The sequence below is a fragment of the Dermochelys coriacea genome, chromosome 5, assembly GCF_009764565.3.
Source record: "Dermochelys coriacea isolate rDerCor1 chromosome 5, rDerCor1.pri.v4, whole genome shotgun sequence".
NCBI lineage: Eukaryota > Metazoa > Chordata > Testudines > Dermochelyidae > Dermochelys > Dermochelys coriacea.
In genome coordinates, this window is record NC_050072.1 from 96,313,304 (window position 1) to 96,334,464 (window position 21,161).

Genomic DNA, 21,161 nt, shown 5'->3' on the forward strand with positions numbered 1-21,161 from the left:
TGGTCCCTCCCCTAGCACACAGAACCAACAGCAGCCATCTTTACTTTTACTTGCCTTCTGAAGCTGAGCTCAATTCTGAAAGGAGCACACAGCCAAAAGTAAGGGTTCTGAAATGAGAAAAAGTAGGTTTCCACCCTTTTTCTTGTTTATTAATAGTTGCCTGTTTGCAGGTTTTGTGCCACAGATTTTATTATGGTTTGCACTAGATAAGCCCAAAGTATGAACTATGTACAGTGAGTGTCAGACGTTCTCTTCTGAGGTGGTGGGAACCTCATCTACTTACAAGTTTGGGTTTTGTAAATTTGTATCATTATTATTATTATTATTATTATTATTATTATTTTATTTTATTTTTTATTTTATTATTATTTTATTACTGCAGTTACTTTGAGAAAATGAATTAGCAACATAAGAACCAACAAAGAAAATTGTAAAATATCTGAAAAACAGCTAACTAAATACAAATGCAAAAAAGTCAGACCATACATATTACAGTGTATTCTAAATAAATAAACTCAAGAACATGTAACTAATTAGCAATTCCTATGAAGAGAGTAGTCAAGGGGTTGCCTTATAAGGGATTTTATTACTCAGTGAATGAGAATACATGATAATGCTCTGACTCTCCTGAATCAGAGGAAAAGGTCTGCCAAATCAGCTCTGCTCTGGGCAAGCAAGCAAGATTGCTGTTTGCTTTCAAAAGGATCAGGATAGTTTCCAAAAGTCTGTTTTTTATAACCATGCCATATAAATATATAGTGTGGCTTTATAAAGGCTTGGAATTTACCAGTATATCTTCATGTGTTATTGAAAAAGGCTAGTTGGATTTAATTTACAGAGTTTTTTCTTGTTTCGTTAATATTAGTATTAAATACAGACAATACGCAACACTAATATGGCTAACAAAAGTAATTTCCATTTATGCTATATGATAAAAATAAAATAAGTTGTATTAGAGAAACCTTTCCCCATCCAAATAACCTTCCCGTCACATGCCCAAGGCCAAATTTCATTAATGACTGTTGCTGTCTTTCTCTAGTTATGATTGTACCTTTGCCACCTATCGGTTCAAAAAGAGCTGATCCAGATGGGATCCCCTGGATGTTTTTCCTTTCATTCTGAGGAATTAACATTTCTACGCCCTAGTTCAGTAAACAATGACCACTGACTAGCAGACAAACCTGCTAGGCCAGCATCACTGATGGTGCTTCAAGAATTGTTCTACAAGAAGCCTTCTATTAAAAAAAAAAAAAAAAAACAGGTTTTCAGGGGAATGAGCTTCCTGTCTGTTCCCATCCCCCACCCCACAATTCGGAAACAGTAAACAGGAAAAATGTCTCCTCTTTTCTGTTTTGGCCCCAGCATATCAATTCCACAACATGCCTTTGGTGTGATGGGCTTGTGAGTGTAGTAATCAACAGCCTGCTTCTGCCAGTTGCGAATGTGGTTAATAGGCGTAAAAGACAGAAGTGAGTATTAATTAAGTAGTTTTATAATGTTGGTTTATTCAGTGGGTTATCTCCCCCTTCCTCAAATTTTCTCAGCTGGATTTTATTATTGAAACTTTGTATTATACGCTATTATAAAACAAGCAAAACTTGTATTATACGCTATTATAAAACAAGCAAAAGGACTCTTAACATCTTGGGTTTCCTTGACCCTTACGGTCATAATTTATGATGCTTCCATAATATGTCAATGCAATTAAAACTCGGTAATAAGTGATGCCGAAATACTTACATTGTGCCTTTTATTCTAAAGGATCCCAGTGTACATTACAAATTAAAGGAGTAATTTTCCCCATCTGTGAAATGCAACTAACTGAGGGATAAAATGCAGCAGCTACTTACTAATGTATACCAACGCTACATAACACTTGAGGAGAGGAAATGAAGAATAATGGGTCAGAATTCAGTGGCGTTAGGCCAGCAGCTAATTCAGCCAAATATTTCTAGGTGATACTGTAAGGAAAATCAAGGCATACAGATTATTACAAAGGCTGTGAAAAACTTTTGCATCAAACCCCCAGAACTATGTGAAACTTGCCTTTGAATTTGAAAACTGAAGTGAACCTTGGAGTGGGTTTGGGCAGTCTCCGGATCCTTCCTCTCTTTTACAGTCCTCCAGTTACCTGTGTCTTCTGAGGGCAGATGGTGGTCTGCAAATTATCCTCTCCATAGTATTCTGGGAAAATCAACTGGTATGATTCCTCATTTTGGGGGTTGATTTTGAGGGATGGAATAGGAACAGGTGCTGTTTAGCCTGTTCCTTCAGTGTGGGCAAATAAATAGGTCTTTCATGAGACGCCTCCTTAGAAGAGTGAACTGTGTCTCACCCAATCTGGTAACTTGGGCAACTTTGCCCAAGAATTTGGGAAATGCTCCTCCAGTTCCACTGATAACTGTGTCAATAACATCTGCATTCACGTGGTAGCTGGGAGAACTGAGAAGCTTGAAGAGGCAGGAAATGGTAATAGCATGGCCATTTCTTACAACATCGATTTTTACTGATTCTTCTGGTTTGATGGCAAGTCTCACAAAAGTGTCAGTTCATGGAATCATGGGATTATGTAAGACATTCAGCTCGTATTTAAAAAAGCAAGAACATTTCCAGCTCTCATACTTGTAGAAAAAAAGCTTTGAAAACATGAAGTCCTAAAGGCTCAAAACCAAGAAATAAAAACAACCCCAAATGTATTACTTTGCCTTAAAAATCACAAGGTTTTTTAAAAATCTCAGGAGTGTGTGTGTCTGATTCATGATTTTTGAAGACTGAGGGCTTACAATAGTGAAACAACTAAATGAGGGATTGAAGCAGGATAGTGAATCACTCTGATTTCATGGCAGTGTTTACTAGGTTTACATTGACATTAATTTGCAGGCAAAACTAGACCCCAGAACCCACCCTCAGTAGCCAAGCAATGTTTATGTCATGCCTTCCACCCCACACACCACTGTGCAGGAAGAGGTGCAAGCACTGGGGATTCCTCTCTCAAATAGCAGCACCACACTGGTTCTCGTTCAAAGGGGCCTTCTGCAGCCATGGAAAAGGTGACCAGATTTGCTCCTTGGGATCATCAATCTAGGACCTACAAAACAGAAGCTGCAAGTAGTAGCACACACCAAACACCAGCAGGTTTTGCACAGTTTTAATAATTACGCAAGTTGGTAGTTGGGCACAATGCTCATTACTTTGAATGTAATCTGAGAGAAAGTATTCTAAAAAACACTCATACACTATTTGTTGTTTACTTTATGCTTCCATAACAGCACATAAGTTGGACCTGATCCTCAGCTGTATAAATTGGCATAGTTCCAGCAGAGGTATGCTGATTTACATCATACGAGGTTCTGGCTCTAAATGAGCAAACGAAGAATGGGGTTGGGGGAATAACCACTGTTTGTATGGGATGTGTTCAAAACCAAACCTTTGTTCTCTTGTGGTACCTTTGTTGCATTAAAAGAAGAAAGCAAAGAAAGCAAAATCTATTGTACCCATATGAAGAAGACAAAATGATCTTGCAAACACTTATTAGGTGTAGTGCTTACTCCCCTGAGTAGTCACTGTCTCATGGTTTTACAGTATATATATATATTGTACATGCATGCATATGCAGAAATTATGTGTTACATTTAAACCTACTGTTGCTAGGCCATAGCCAAGAGGTTATTCCAAATCTGATTTTAAACAATCCTTTGTTCCAAGTGTTAACTGAGGCTGGAAGGTTTGCGGAATCAAAATTGTCCATTCTGGATCTGGCTAACCTTGGCACAGCTACACTCGCTGCCTCTGTTGGCCAAGTTTCAGGAGCGTGGTTGACAATGCTCAGGAAGTAGCCACATTTTGCTTACACTGTCCAAAAATGGCCTGCAAAGATATACATGATGGACAGCTAGAGATGTACTCCTGCCAGAGAAGAGCCATCTTCAGCCATGGAACAGAAGGAAAGATTGGAGGGGGGAATGCCAGCACAAGTGTGATTGGTTTGGTGAAAATCCAGCCCATCTTTTTAACTTTGACTGTAATACTTAAAATCATGAATTGGCAGTCTTTTCAGGGGAAGATTGTCGCCATATCTGGAGCTAATTGTGCAAGCAGAGTTCAAAAACTCCTCACTTCTATAGTCTTTTAGTATAAGAGTCCTGCTGAAAACAGCTCGCACATTATCAAATTTGTCAACTTTTTTTATTTTTGTTTTAATTTTTAACCTCCAAATAGGAACTTGGCACAAAGTGTGTTTTGTATTATTTTAGTTTTTATGTCAGATAGGCCACATAATTATGTGATCCTGTGCAGGATACAAAGGCAAATAAAGAGCTTTATTCTTAACAGATGACCAAATAAATGAATTAATTAAAAAGAGAAAGTACTCCCACATGTATGATGGTCACAAATGGTCAGTGTTTCCTGTAATACTTTGAGTAGTTCCCCCACCCCTTTTCTTTTCTGTGTGTTTGTTTGAAAATCAAATTATTTGTTACAAATTATTATACAGCAATTAACATGAGGTTTACAGGATGGAGCAATAATGTTTTCCATCTGTGCTCTTACAATAGAGAGTAGGTTTATTTTTAAAGGAACACTAGGGTACAAGCAGTATTAGAAGAACTCTCTGTGGAAAAAATTATCTGAAATTGTATTTGCCTGTTGGTTGTGATGATGAGCATAGGTTACCCAATCGTAGGTTTTCATTATTCATTTATTTATTACAATTAATAAAACTACATGTATCCAGTGTTCTAGATGTGTTTATAATTGATATTTTATAAAATAATACAATAATCACTAGTAAACCCATTATAAACACTAACACTCTTCCACCCCCCAAGCACACCTGCAACTTGACCTTGCAGCCAGATAGGTGCATGCTTAACATTACACCCATGGGTAAGCCAAATACATGCTTAGGTAGTTGCTGGATTGGGGCCTGAGATCTTTCCCACTCAGCCCATATTCTCCCATTCCTCCCTCCCCTTAAAAAAGTCATGTGAAAAAAGACTTCGCAGTGTGCCCTAAAAGTCAACAGCTTTAGACTCTGTTGGATCAAAGGGTGAGTTGTTTTAGAAGCATCCTGAACTTGAGCATCCCAGGTGATCTCAACTCTTTAGGTGAAACCATGGAGAGCAACTGTTTCTGAGACCTTCCTTAAGTCCAAACCATGACCTTGAATTTCACCTAGGATCAAATTGAAAACAAGTGTAACTTATATAATATGCTCTTTGAGATGCACTACCATAGGCGCTGATTCTGTGAGTGCTCCAGTGCTGGGGCACCATGGGAAAAAAATATCAAGTGCTTAGCATCCACTGGCAGCCAGCTTCCCCTCTCCTCCACCCCTCCCAGTGCCTCCTGCCCATTGGCAGCCCTGCCAATCAGCTCCTCCTCCTCCCTACCAGTGCCTCCCACCCACTGCGATCAGCTGTTCCGCAGTGTGCAGGAGGCACTGGGAGGGATGGAGGAGGAGCAGGAATGGGGCAGGCTCAGGAGAGGGGTGGAACTGGACAGTAAGAGGTGGAGTGGGGGGAGGAAGAGGCAGGGCGAGGGTGGGGCCTTGGGAGAAGGGATAGAGTGTGGGCAGAGCAAGAGTGGGGGTGCAGGCTTGTGGGAGAGGGTGGAGTGGGAGTGGGGTCTGAGGCTGAGTAGGGGTTGAGCACTCCTGGGCAAAGGAAAAAGCCGGCATCTGTGTGCACTAGTAAGCAAACAGGCAGCTGCATTTATCATCATCTGAAGTTTCCAAGTGAACTTGAGGTTTATCCCCGGAAGAGGTCACTGCAATAGTCCAGTCTAGAAGTGATTATTATAATTAGGGCCCCACCAAATTCAATGGAAAATGGCCTTGAAAAACTCATCATGAACCATGAAATCTGGTCTCCCCGTGAATCTGGCTATTGTAGGGGGGTCGCATATTGCCACCCAAACTTCTGCATTGCCCTCAGCTGGACGGCTGGAGAGTAGCAGCTGCTGGGCCGGCACCCAACTCGGAAGGCAGCATCATTGCCAGCAGCAGGGCAAAAATTACAGTAGCATGGTATGGTGGGGTTGTAATTTCTGGGGGGTAGGGCTGGCCTTATGTGTGGGCAAAGTGGGCAACAGTTCAGGGAGCCATGGCTGGTGGGGGCGCCATTCACCTCCGAACTCCCCTTGACACATACAGACAGCGAACCCACGGCTTCTTTAACCCTGAGTGCTGGTCCCAGAGCCGGGATGGGGCAGGGCTGCAGGCGCCCCGGGCAGGGGCTCTTACCATGCGTAGGGCTCCAGCTGCTAGCCCTGGCTGGGTAGGGGAGGGATGTGACTTCCTCTTCCCCAGGACAGGCTGCTCCAGGGGCCAGGTCAGAGCCACCTCCAGGAACCTCTCCTGGCTGCAGGAAGCTTCGCATCTACTAGCTGAGAGCCCAGCTCTGAAGGCAGGACCGCCTCCAGTAGCAGTGCAGAAGTCAGAGTGGCATGGTATGATATTGCCACCCTGACTTGTGCACTGCTGCTGGCAGTGGTGCTACCTTCAGAGCTGGGTGCCTGGCCAGCAGCTGCTGCTCTATGGCTGCCCAGCTCCGAAGGCAGTACTGCGGCCAGCATCAGTGCAGAAGTAATGGTGGCAATACTCCACTCCCACAATAGTCTTTCAGACCTCCCCACAAACTCCTTTGGAGTTGGGACCCCCACAGTTATAACACCATGAAATTTCTGATTTAAATATCTGAATCTGTGAAATTTCAAATTTTTTAAATCCTCTGACCGTGAAATTTATCAAAATGGATGGTGAATTTGGTAGGGCTCTAATTATAACTATAAAACAAATCACATGTAAAGGAAAATGGAATATCCACTTTGCCAAGAGCAGATAGGGAAGAAAAAAAAGCCAGTCTTACTCACTGTTACTGTGGGGACTTCCAGAAATAACTTAGGATTCAGTGAAAACTCACAAAATTGCAAACTTGAAGTACCAAAATGTGCACAAATTCCATCAGATGAGGAGCAGATGTTACCTCTGCTATTTCCTTTAGTGGTTTCCTCTAACCTATAAGTATTGCCTTGGTTTTAATTGAGCTGAGCAACAGCTAGCTAGTTTTCATCCAGGCTCAAAGCACTGAGAAAACCTGTCAACTGCACCATCCAGATCCAGTGAAATAGAGACACATGTGAATGTGACCCGCATACTGAAATTTAAACACTCTCTCTCTATTTCTAACTGTTCTACAGGATGTGCTCATGCTAGCCTGTCCAATGTTAGCTTATATATATATATATATATATATATATAATTATAATTAAAAATTCTGGATAGGAACTATGGTTGCTCTTTACTGCATCTTACAGTTATTGTGCAGTGAATGAATCAGGGCTAGTTGTGATTGCTACTAACTTTGCTTTCTAGAATTTTCCCATGCAGTTAGTTGAGCACTCTCTGAATAACCCTCTCAGGCCAGGGCTTTGTGGACTGTGCATCACTGGCAATAGCAAGTGACTTCAAAAGGTCATCAGAGTGCTTTTTGTTCAGCAAAGAGATCTCCCTCTCTTCAGTCATCCCTACTGAATCTAGGGAAGTCTTTCTCCATTGTCCAAATATTCAGAAGGGAAACAGGACTCAGCAAATTAAGCACTACCAGGCAGAGTGAGGACCTGATTGATGATCTCTGCCTTATGCCCATGCAAGTGCCAGTCAGTTTGCATTCTGCTGTCTTCTAACTAGGTACATTCAGGATATAAGCCCAATACTGATGATATTTGATTTTTTTGGTAAATCACCATCCATTTCTCTTAAAAGTCCTAGATACCAGAAAACAAAAAACACACATCTCCTCTCACACCTCTTTTATACCAGTGTCAGAGTAGCAGCCGTGTTAGTCTGTATTCGCAAAAAGAAAAGGAGTACTTGTGGCACCTTAGAGACTAACAAATTTATTTGAGCTGATAAGCTTATGCTTGGATAAATTTGTTAGTCTCTAAGGTGCCACAAGTACTCTTTTTCTTTTTATACCAGTGTAACTCAGTTAATTTCAGTGGCGTTATTCCTGATATGCATCAGTAAGTCAGGAAAATCAGGTGTAAATTAAAACACCTATCATCTTTCTTTTTTTCTTCTTCTTTATTTGTATATGGAATTATCTGCTTGTTTCTATCTCACTGTTTTTCTGATAAATTAGTGAATTTTTTTGTAGGCAATTTTTTACAATGTAGTAACTAAAACTCATTTTACAAACTTAGGGTGAAATTTACCCTTCAGTTACGCCTGTGCAAGCTCATTGACTCCAGTGGTGTAATTGAAGACAGAATGTGTCCCTCAGAGTTCTAAGCATGGCATCAATATTTCATATCTTTATAGTGTGTGACTGTAAAATACAAAACTGCACATTTTTCAGTAACTGATAAGCCTATAAGAACAAAGAATGTGACTATATATGGCACCTTTCACACTCAAGGAATTTATAATTGTATGTTATAATGAATGGTATATACTTTTTATTAATGAGATGTTGCTTCTTTATTGTATGTGTCCTATAGGAAAATTCACTATTTGTAGTAATGCAGACTTGCATACGTAGAGTTAATAAGTTAGATGAATTTTGGAAAAAGATGTATTTTAAGTATGAATGTTGACTTAGTCTTTGTGCCTTTTCTACTTCATCTTGTTTAGCATCTTTTTGAAAAAGAAAATTTAAAACATGTTAACTGTCTAATAACCATCTTTGCTGGCATAGATTTGTGGAGTTTTCTTGGAACAAGAATCAGAAGATTATGCAATCTAGCAGAGGCAAATTAAGTTTTTATGGGGCCCTGGGCCAGAGCAAATGGGGGCCCCCCTCTCCAACCCTTCCGCCTGCAGTCCCGCTGGCACGCCTTCTGGGGAAATAGGATCGGGGCTCAGGGGCTTGCCCTGTCCCCACTCCCACCCCCGGCGCTCCTTCTGGGAAGTGGGGTCAGGGCACGAGGCCTTGCCCCACTCTGCCCTCCCAGCACTTCTGCTGAGGAGCAGGGGAAGCCCCCACTCCCCAGCAGGAGCACCGGGCAGGTGGAGCAGGGCAACCCCTGCACCCTGACTCACTCCCCAGCAGGAGCACCAATGGAGCGGGCAGAACAGGTTGGGATGCAGGAGCACCCCAATTGGCCACGGCTCCTGGGTACAGGCCTCATCGGCCCAGTGGCTAATCTGCCACTGCAAACTGGCATGTTTTGTCTGTGTAACACTGTGTTGTGATATTGTTTGTTTCTAAATACTATCACAAAAAGCTGAATACCATGGAATACCGAATAACATTAGATGTTTTGAATGATGTTTTGTCAGAGCTCGCTTTACTATCCATGCTGCTACAGAAACAGGCCCTTACACCTCTTGAAGCATTTCACCTTGCCCGAGGTAAACTGAACAAGATAAGAAGACAGTACTGTGGAGATTCAGTCTTATGGAGTGACAAAATTAAGGTTCTCTTAGATATGAGCTCTCAAGAAAATAATTAAACTGATACCAGTTCCATAATAACTTTCATAAACATCTTATGTGCACATTTGGCAGACAGGTTTCTAGAGGATGAAGTCCAGGAGTGGTCTGCTTTTGATTGTGCAGCAATAGTTAAGTGTGACTTCAATTTTGGAATTCATCAGGTAAAATCCCTATGTTCAAAATACAAAGACTTTCTTGCTGAAGAGATTGTTATAGTTAGTCAGTACAATGACTTCAAGTTTGCAGTGGCCAAAAGAATCAAAAGCCAATTGGTTTTAAGTTTCCCGGATTTGGTGACATTTTCTCACCAGATAGAACAGTTTCAGGATCTTGCAAAGTTGATGGATATTGGAGGAACATTCCTAGCATCAAGTGCTGTGAGCATGGCTTTAGCTTAATGAACACTGTAAAAAACAAACTACAGAATCATTTACAAGTAGATCATTTGGACATGCTGATGTGTATTAAGAGTTACTAGCTGGATGGAGGACTGATAGATCTGGACAGAGTTTATATTGAATGGGCAAATGAAAAAGATCACAGGGAAAAACAGTAAGGTTAGTTTAGCAGTCTTTGACATTTCGATCAATAAGGAAGTTAAAATGCATTTATAATTACATATATTATTCTTGGCTGATAATCATTTATTGATATTTTTAGGAACATTTTAAATTTAAAACACAAACTCTTGTTTTTCTTTTTTTACTTATGATGTCTCTATCCGAAAATCCATATAAATTGACATAATGGCATTCGCATTAAATTGTCTTTATTATATATTTATCAATATCTTTTCAGGCATGTGTATAGAATGAAAAGTGAAAATGGAAACCAACAGGCAGAAGCCTATGGACTGATAATGATCATGATTAATATGTGCTTGATATATGCTTGTGATTGTCTATAAAAAAAGATGATAAAGCATAATGCTTAAAACTAACTTCTGCTTCATGAAGAATGGTTAAATTTCCTTTTTCTAAGTATTTAAAAATGACATTTGTAAAATAACATGGTATAAAACTATTATTTTCACAAATTGCAAATTAAAACTTTTTAAATTTATAAGCATTTTACTCGCTTGGGTGCTTTTGCCTCATGGCACACAAATTTGAACTCTGCTTCAAAAATTTACACAGAAGAAATTTTTTGTGCACACGGCCAGTCAAAAATTAGAGGGAACATTGCTCATGGACCACTGGTGGTCCATGGATCTCAGTTTGAGAACCTCTGGTCTATGCAAAATGTTGAAGAAGCACAGTCTAGTGTTTAAAGCACAGACTTGACAATCTAATGATTTAGATTCTGTGCCCAACTATGCCAATGTCTTGATATAGTGACCCTGAGTGAGTCACTTGAACTTTGTGTGAAATCCTGGTTCCACTGAATTCAATGGGAATTGAGTGCCCTGCACAGTGAACTAAAGGTTATAGGAGTGGCCACCTCCTCCTGCACCCCTCTAGCTGCTTTGTGTGGAGTTAGGCAGCCTCTGATAATGCCTACCAGTTCAGGCCCCACATGTGACTTGGGCAGCTGAACACCTATCTTCCCCAAGTGTGTGGATCACTCTGGGGTTTAAGTGGGAGATAGGTGCCCAGGTGCCTCGAGGGAGGCAGCATTGTGCATGCCCAAAGGGAGGAACATAGGCACCTAGGGAGCTTTTACTGCAAAAATATAGGTGCTAAGTGAGTTTAGGTGCCTACAGGGTTAGAGAGCGGCCAAGCGCGAGTTTAGTAGAACATAATGGTGCCTAAAAATGGGATTTAAGCATCTAAGTACCTGTGTGGATCCCACCTTCTGTGCTTTAGTTTTCCCATATTTACTGTCTTAAAAATATGTTATGAGATTTAATTAATTATTGCAGAGCTTTGAAAATTCCAGTTGTTTATTCACCAATGGGAAATTTACCCTGGTATGGGAGGACTAACCTATCAATTTCTGCAGTATTGATTTATTTTTTTTTAACAAAAATCTTCCAAGGAACTTAATGTAAAATTTACAAAAGCACACAAGTAAATAAAACCCAACTATAAAGCATTATCTTTGTGTCCATACATGTGGCTTCAGTGCCTATGCTGGGGTTTATAGCCAAGCAGTGGTAAAATTAGTAGGGCTCCTGATTTTTTCATTGCTGCTCTTAGAACCCTGCAGGCAATAGCTAGACTGTACCAATCCTCTTTCACTTTCATCATGCTGTTGCTACTACTGTGCAAGTCTATGGGCAACAAGAGTTATGCTATAGAACTGTTCACAGGAGAGGAGGAAGAAGAGTTTTACCATAGTTAGCTGAAACAATGCTGAACCCAGTTTGTACTGCCACTAAGTAAAGTCAGCATCTGTCAGATAAAATTCTTCTCAATTGAATTAAAACACAATAAACTTTTGCAATATAGAGAAGTTCTTTCAGACATAATTATAGATTTCAGGACTATGAAAACAATCATAGAAATCCAGATTATGTTTCAGTAGTGGTTAAGCAGTTAAGGTTGAAACATTATACCAACAAAAAGTAGGAAATTGAAAACAAAGGAGAATGCTCTCTCCTTAACTCAGCTCTTAGGCTTTGTTTTTGTACATTTGGCTTTCTCTCCACACACTTTCCAGTAATGTGGGTTTGTGTACAGCTGTACACATAAATAGCCAGACTTTGTCAGTTCCTATTACACCTTTAACATTCATGGTCCATTTAAAAAAAATCATACTTACTGTACATTAGCCTCAACTTGCATAACTGAAACATCCTACAGATTTAACAAACTGTTTATACAGAAATTGTGAGTTGAAGCTATAAAACCCTAGGGAGCAACCAGTAAACTCATATGATGGAATGGTTCAGTTTGCAAAATAAACACAGCTAATATATTTTGTGACCACATCATTTCCTTTCTCTTTTTCTTATTTTCTTCCAGAACCGAATGGAGGAAAGCAAAGCACTGTTTAGAACAATTATCACATATCCGTGGTTCCAGAACTCTTCGGTCATTCTGTTCTTAAATAAAAAAGATCTTCTAGAGGAGAAAATTATGTACTCCCATCTAGTTGACTATTTCCCAGAGTATGATGGTAAGTAATATTGCAACACCAGAATTCATGCTCCAGATGTTGAGATACTCATTGCATTTACACTACAGTGGTGATATGTGGTAAACAGCATTGTCTAAATTGCAGACAGACACAGATCTTTCCAGTACATATGGCTTAGAAATGTATTTAGTTTATATGGTACATAGAAGCTCGTAATGCAATAATAATCAAGTTTTTTGCAGAGTTAATAGAATATGTACTTATGGCATCAGATGATTTAACTGATGGTTGGGAAGATGGGGTTATAATGTACTAGATTTAAAAACATGAGAAAAAGAAAAAATACAAATGAAAACAGCAACTTCGAGAACTTCTAATCATTTCAAATAGTCCACAGCCTTGTCGCATTTTTTATAATGGCTATAGGAAAACAGATGGAACATCAGATAGATTTTCACCAGCTTCGCTGGAAGTAATCACAAACCATGTATCATATTAAATAAGGTTTCCCTATAATGTATAAAATCTATGGGTGAAATCCTGATCCCATTAAAATCAATAGGAATTTTGCCATTGACTTCACCGAGGCCAGGATTTTACTCTATTCCTCCATTGTTTGTGGGGAGTGCAACAGTATCTGTGTGATACTAAATTATTTGAGATTTGCTTTTGTGATTTTAGATTTATGAGGGTTTTATGTCTTCAGAATGCTTAGATTTTTGAGGAAATAGTCTCATGTTATCAGTAGACCTAATTTCAACCTAGCCTATAACTGTGTGCTTGCTGATCTAATTAAAAGCAGATCTTTTTTTCTAGGAATTTAAGATGGAATTAAAATGTTTCTAGGAATTTGCTGCTGGTTTTGAACACAATGAATTTTTTGCCAAATATATACATAATTTTGCATATTTACATTTAACTTGGCTTTACTGTGCAAAAGAACATTTTTTTAAAGAACTGGATATCTGAAGGGAACATGTCATAAGTCCTTTCAGTGCTTCAAAGAGATCTGTCTGACTCCTCCCACCTTTCCAATACTCCATTTTTATAATGGAGTTTCCTTCATTCTAATTTGATGTTACTAATATCAGGTTTAATGTGCCAGTTCCAGAGAACATTATGCAGGTCACATACCAGTTGCTAAGAAAATTCATAGGATGTACATTCTGGAATTTTCTTGAGGCGAAAGTGAAGTTATTTAAGGTATCTGAGTGGAGGCTTTGCTTGGAGTGGAAGAAAAGTCCCAGGTTCATCTGGTGAGTGGACTGAAGGGCTGTATACTTAACCTAAAGGCTCCATTGTCCCTACCAGAATGTGAACAGCAGATTAGGCTACAAATTGGATGAGGCTTCAAAAAGATAGTATCTCTAATTTTCAAGACTGAGATTAGGAAAACACTAGTGTATGATTTGAGAGACCTAGCTCATGGTCCTGCAAATTGTTCTGTGTAGTTGCAGGGGTCCACTCACGTAGAACAAGGATAAGGATCAGACCATAGTTATTATTTACAATTCAGCATAATTTTAGTTTGATAATCCTCTATCTATTTGAAAGCTGACTGTTGAAGAGTAATTATTTTTAGTATTCTTTCAAGCCTAGGTCTGCCCCACTTACTAAGATGTCCCAACACTTCTGTTATAAGATCCTGTTTTTAGTTGTTTATAACTTTGACAAACTTTTAACTATTTGGGTTGAAATTTTCCATGATAGGCGTCTGCCCCAGGCTGAATTTTTCTGGAAAATTTCAGCCCAAATGGTTCGCCATATCTAAAGACAAATTTTAGTGAAGAATATGTTGCTTTGCCCATTGTAAAAAAAAAATCTGGGGACCTTTTTTTTGAGACACTCTGGGGCCCTACACTTTGGAGCATGCTCACAAATGCTGGTCTGGGAAAGAAGCAACATGTGGTCACTACTCCTGCTGATTCCCTGAAGTACTGGCTGTGCAATGGACGCACATTGGCTACTCCAAGTTGGGAGCGAGTGTTTGGTCCATTTGCCTCATGTGCATATAGCTGAACGTGCAGCCTGGTTACTTAGACTCTATGCCCTTCTGAGAATTGCAGCCTTAATTCTGATTTAATGGAATAAGTATTGTGTGTAATTTAAATAGCAATTGATTAGTTAGATCATTAACTTTTGTAATGCAACAACTTTGTAACAGAAGTGCATCAATTACAAAGCAACTGTATTTCATTATTAGCTAACATTAAAATCAATGAAGTTCTATCTGAGACAGCGTCATCTTAGTTTAGAATGTAACTCACTTAAACTACGTATTAAAATCCTCAGACATAGCTGTAAAAGTAGTGAACGTTACAGTACAAGATTAGTTTTTTGTTTAAACATGAACATTGAATTACAATACCCCAAATACCGGTTAACCCTTTGAAATTACTAAAAGATTAATTATAAAAGGATTGATTTTTGTTTTGCTCAGCCTTTGTGGTTACAGATTGTCCATTTCATTCTCCCATTTAATAGGGTATCTTGGTGGGGAAGTGGAATAATTGGCAGGAAAATGCTTATGCCCTCATGAGCATAATTTTATCTCTGAAATTTCCCTCAATTTTATTTTAAAAGGTCCTATTGAGAAGAAAAGAGCAAGGGCATGGTGTGAGTTGATTTATAAAATAATCTTTCCCTATTTCTCTTACGCTGGTATCACAGACTACAACTTTCTTCCACCTACTGCTAGACATAGTAGGATTCTCTCTGACAAAGAAGAAGCTCATGCATTTGATTAGCTTTTGCAAAACTAACTTTCTTTTCCAACCTAACAGGACCCCAGCGAGATGCACAGGCGGCACGAGAGTTCATTTTGAAGATGTTCGTAGACCTGAATCCAGACAGTGACAAAATTATCTACTCTCACTTCACATGCGCTACAGACACAGAGAATATCCGCTTCGTCTTTGCTGCTGTCAAGGACACTATCCTACAGTTAAACCTGAAGGAGTACAACCTGGTCTAACTGTGCCCAGTAGGCCCCCCAAAATTCCCTTCGGGCAATTGAAGATATACAAGAGGGACTGTATTATCTGTGAAAACGACTTGCATAATACTAATTTATTGCCGGCCTGGACTCTGTGAATGTTCACAGAGTTTGTAGTAAATATTATGATTTTATTTAAACTATATTGAGGAAAAACAAAAGATGCTGAAATACATTCACAGCATGTTTCCTCATTTTTTAGGCAAAACCTTGTGACTCAATGTGTTTTAAATTCTCAGTCATGCACTCACAAAGGATAGGGGTTTTTTTGCTATTGAGGGAAAATCAAGCTGGTTTCCCCTTTCCCTGATTCTTTCTTTCTCACTCTATCCCCTTTCCTCGGCTATATTTTATTATTGTTTTCAAAGATAAAATGGCCTTTTTTCCCAGTTGCATTCCTTGGTAAACTGTTTTCTCTACAGTGATCTGATCAGGAAAATAATATCATAATAATTTAAGCCATCAATCATTCTAATTTTACAGTATGTACTTTTTCTGAAAGATCAAAAGTATTGATACTGTGATTTTAAAATTCTTGATATGGATATTTTGCAAACTGTCTTCACTCTGTGGGCTATGATAATGGGATCAAGAACAGCAGTTGTAATAAAATGGATTTTAACTTTAGCTATAACGTGGCAAATCAGAATGATGCATAGAAGACAGTAATGAAATGACCAAGGCAAAGTGGTAACATGGAATATGATAGAATTTCTTTTTAACTGCCATGTGTCTTTCTTTCTTTCTTTCTTTCTTTCAAATCATAGATGCCAAACAAAAATGCCATAGACACTACATTTTCCCCAGCGGCTACAGCCTGAAACAGTGTTTTTTCAGGTTGGTTTTGTTTGTTTTATTTTTTGGTTTGGTTTGATTTTTTTTTTTTAGTAAGCGCTTTTAAAATATTTTTGACCACAATTTAAACATTATTTTTATTGTATAAAAAAAATTCATGTTGCCAAATGTGGCTTTTTATAAAACCAATAACTTTGAAACGTAAGGTATTAATTGAAATGCCAAATTGATTGATTGGGAAATGGCCTGATTTGAGACAATTGCCAAATGATAAAGAATTAAAGTTTTAGCTCATATGTTCCTTTTTTTTTATTATAGAAAATGTTCCATTTTCAATGCCAAAAACAGCAGCATGAGTGAAAATGCTGCTGGATGCATCATGCATATGCGTATTGTCTACACTAATTTAAAGACAATTTTACTCTGTCCTTATGTCAAAGATAGTATGAGAGTACAGGGAACATTTTCTGCAGAAATATCAAGGCACCTTTAATTGTGAAACATGAAATTACTGATGAGTAATCATATTCAGGACCCTGTCTTGATACAGTTGCTTGTTAATTGATTGACAGATATCTAATAGGCTTAATACAAAGTAGCCTCTCTCAGTGTTCCATAGAAAGATTTATTAATGTAAATGAAACAGCAAAGATCTTACTTTTGAACTCCAAATGTGCAATTTTTTTACACAACAAAGACAGCACACACATTTATGAGGCTCTCTTCTGCAGGTTGGGTTGAAAAAACTTTTTTTAACAAGTCACAAGACTACTAGCAAGCTGCAGAGAACTCAGAGGTCTGACATGTAATTGGACTGGTTATCTGCAATACCATGCAGCACTAGAGTGCACTTACGTAGAAATTGCATACAGAGCAGCAAAGGGGAGGGGGGAAAAGAATGGCTTACTAGTTGAGTACCAAAGTTAACAATAAATACTAATGAGATGTGGTTCATCTTTAACCCGCCCCTCCAACGCAAAACAACAATAATAACAGAAGTTGTAATTTTTCTCCCTCATGAGACACCATGTAATTTAAAACTGGTTGTAGGTATAGTGCAATTATGAATGCTATAATCATTGTACACACACACACACACACACACACACACACATATATATGGATGGCAGCATCCATATTGGCTTTGTAATCATTAATTTTTTGGCAGATTGAATGTGCTGTATTGATATGTATCTATGTAATTGTATTGTATGTCTTATAGCTAATTCACATTTTAAATAATGTTATTTTATTTACTTTTTTAAGAGAGAAGAATGTAAATTTTGTCAGTTTTTTTCTGACTAGGGATTTTTTTTATTTACAAAACAAAATACTTTACTATAGTACAGAGCGGTACTAGCATCATGCTGTATAAAATCATTTGTACATTCCTGATTAGAGGTAAATTGAAAACAACACTCAAAGGTCACTCACTCTCAAAATAATGCTTGATTTTTGACAGGGCTTTATACAGATGTAGAAACCAGCTTTGTTAGAAGAACTTTTGCCATATGATCTAGGATTGGAATGTGAGCTCTTTAATATATTTTTTTTGGAAAATGCACAACAGATTAGTCTTACCTCTCTGATGACTTTGATTAGAAAAGTGAATTTAGAAACGATTGTAGCCTGTTGTACAAATGTACTAACAGTTATACATCACCACTTTCCTAAAAATACCATATGACAGAATATAATACAGAAGTCCAAAGGAATAGTGTTTGAAAGGTTATGAAAACCTTAAATGTAACAAAACAAAAAAAAGTCATCAGCGTCCATTGAGTCAAGCTATTTTATTTAATAAAGCTACAGCAGGTAGATATAGAAGATAAAAAGTGACACTGATGTTCTAAATGGACGATCAGAACAGTTAGTCTTGTTATATATGGCATTATAAAATTGCTCCTGATTTTCCACTTTTGACTCTGGGGTACATGATAATATCCCTTCTTTTAAGATGGGAATAGATTGATCATCCCAGATATGGTGATATAAATGGAATTGTGGTAAATAGAGGCCAATGGAGCCTAAAGGAATTTTTTTGTTTTATGGGATTTTTTTTTTTTTGGCAGGGGCTTGGGGTGGAATGGGAGGGGAGAGTTGGTTTTAAGTTTTATATAAAAACAAAAACCAAAAGATTACTCATGCTTTGTAATTATATTGTGATTGCAAAACTTTTCAAGAGTGTGTGCCACTGGGATACTTCTGGTATGTTTTAGGTAAGTTGAACCTGTGGCAAATGTTTAAATCATTTGAGCATGTTCTGGGGAGGGAAAAAAAATCTTCAAAATGCCAAGGCAAGCTTTTCATGAATCGCCTATCACAGCATTGCAGTATGCCAGTTTACAAAATTATATTTTCCTTTTTAAATGACACAGCTGTTCCCACTTGCAATATATTCCTTTGCTGATTTTGGGTTTGGTTTTTTTTGTCAATTGATGGTTTCTACTATGCCTTATAGAGCAGAAGTTTGTGCCTCTAACATGAAGCTGAGGGCAAAAAAAAAAACAAAAAAACAAAAACCCTTTCAACTTTGCCAAAACAATGTGATTTTGTTGAACGTCATAAATGGGGGAGGAGGGAAAGAAAACCTCTTGGGAACCTATGTATACTAGATGTTCACTAGCACAAGAAAGCTGTAATATGCATTTTACAAAAACCTTAAACTTGCCTTTTTCACAAATTAACTGGCACTATCCTGAGGGATAGAGGATAATACAGCTATAAGGGCAGTTTTACTTTTTATAATTAATACTGTTGATTGTCAAGGTGTATGAACTGTAATTTTTTAATCATACTGCCACATGATTGTGAATCATAATTTTTTTAAGTTTGAAAGTTGAGAAGAGACTTTTTATGCTGGATATCAGTCAGAATTGACTGCATGATTTGCAAAAACTTTAAATGGGGGGAAAAAGGGCTGCATATTAAGATACCGTTAGACTCCCTGCTTTTGGTTGTAAGATGCAAATGACCTTCAAATTACTCACTCTCATGATCCTTCCCTTGTTTTGCATTCCTCACAACAGATTGAAATAATAGGAAAACACAAAAACATGTTAACCCACTTGAAAAAAATAAAATGTACCCAAATAATTTATTATATGTGCTGCTGTTCTTGAAACTCTATATAAGGGTTACACTGTATACTAACTACTACATTAATTTGTTTAACTAATGATGTGTGCACAATATGTTAACATGGCCTTCCAAAGACCTACCTCTAGTTTAAAGACCAACTATATAGTCCACATGTGTCTTTGGGATTTCATCATGTTGTCACCATCCGACTAGAAAATTAAAGTGGCTTCATTGCATGAGGTTAACTGCTGTATTTTGGACATTTAGACATCTGCTTTTTTTGTAAATACTATTCTCATTTTGGGCATAATCCATGCATTTTACAGTTTAGTGTGCACTAATCATTTATGTCCTTTATCCATGTCCTATGGTCAATTCAGTAATGATCTTGCCTACCAGGTCCTCAAAACCATATGTCCAAAACTGCATGTGTTTTCTCCTCACTCTTCACACAGCATTTGTTCAAGCATATGATTTTGAGTTACATCAAACAAAAAAGAAATATAGTTTAAGTGTAAGTAAAATCCCACTGAGTCATTGCTTTGCTGGTTAAAGGGAATACTATAACTCTCACATAACTTTATCTCTAAAAAAAGTTTATTCAATTGAATATTAACGTGATGGTGGGGAAAATATTAGATAAAATCAGCCAGACAAATCTGATTGTAAGGAATTTTTTTTTTCAAAGGATACTCTAATCTACAAGCTGTTGCTGGATTCTTCACATACCAACCTGGAGGTAGTCCTTATTTGACCTGAATATTTAGGGGGCTTTGTCAGATACATTTTTAACTTGCAGTATTTAAAAAATCATACTTGCTGTTATTGAAATGTCATTCAAATGCATGTATTGTCTGTTGTTTGGGGATGGGAACTAGTTTTTGACAAAAACTAATGTTGTATAAATACTTCCCCCAAATGATCTTGCTGGTTAAAAATACAGTATTTTTGGCCATAATTTTATACTAAAGTATCTTCATTCCTTGAAGTTGGCTTCTCTTGAAGTACTCCGCTTATTGTTCTCCTGGAATGCTTTTTATGATAATGAACATTGGAATAAATCTTTTTATTCCAGTAATTACTTTTTTAGACTGTACATATTTTATCCTCATTAGATACAGTAATCTCTAAACATGAAACTTCTTGCATATCTCTATTACAAGCAGAAATTTCAAACCCTTTAAGTCTAGTCTCTCTGCAGTGGAGAAAATCACTTGATGATATTACTAAAGGTTGGTTGGCTTATGTAAAACAAAGACTTAAGAGACAGTAAGGGAAAGAAATAAGATATTTAACCAACATCCTATTACTAGAAAATTAACAAAATCTGCTAGGCTTTAGTATGAATTCTTTTAAATTGGATTGGCTGAATTTCAGTGGTACAGCAGTAGCAGACATGTTTCTCATATCAGAGCTGTAGCCTGTTAGTCTGTATCCACAAAAACAATGAGGAGTCCGGTGGCAACTTAAAGACTAACAGATTTATTTGGGCATAAGCTTTCGTGGGGAAAAAACCCCAATTCTTCAGATGCATGGAGTGAAAATTACAGATAGAGGCATAAATATACTGACACATGAAAAGAAGGGAGTTACCTTACAAATGGAGAACCAGTGTTGACAAGGCCATTTCAGTCAGGGTGGTCCACTCCCAATAATTGATGAGGACATGTGTCACCTACTGACCGCTATACTTACCTACATGCCTCCAGCTTCCATCCAGAACACATCACATGTTCCATTGTCTACAGCCAAGCCGTAATATACAACCACATTTGCTCCAATCCCTCAGACAGAGACAGACACCTACAAAATTTTTATCAAGCATTCTTA

General features: G+C 38.0%; 1 protein-coding gene across 1 annotated transcript in view; it reads left to right on the forward strand.

Annotated features, from left to right (window-relative positions):
* Positions 1–20,289, forward strand: part of LOC119855696 (guanine nucleotide-binding protein G(q) subunit alpha) — a 226,856-nt gene extending 206,567 nt beyond the window's left edge. The window contains exons 6-7 of the mRNA XM_038402282.2: positions 12,346–12,499; positions 15,244–20,289. Of these exons, the coding sequence (XP_038258210.1) occupies positions 12,346–12,499; positions 15,244–15,434 (345 nt within the window). The 3' untranslated portion in view covers positions 15,435–20,289. The remainder of the gene's footprint in view (positions 1–12,345; positions 12,500–15,243) is intronic.
* The last annotated feature ends 872 nt before the right edge of the window (positions 20,290–21,161 follow it).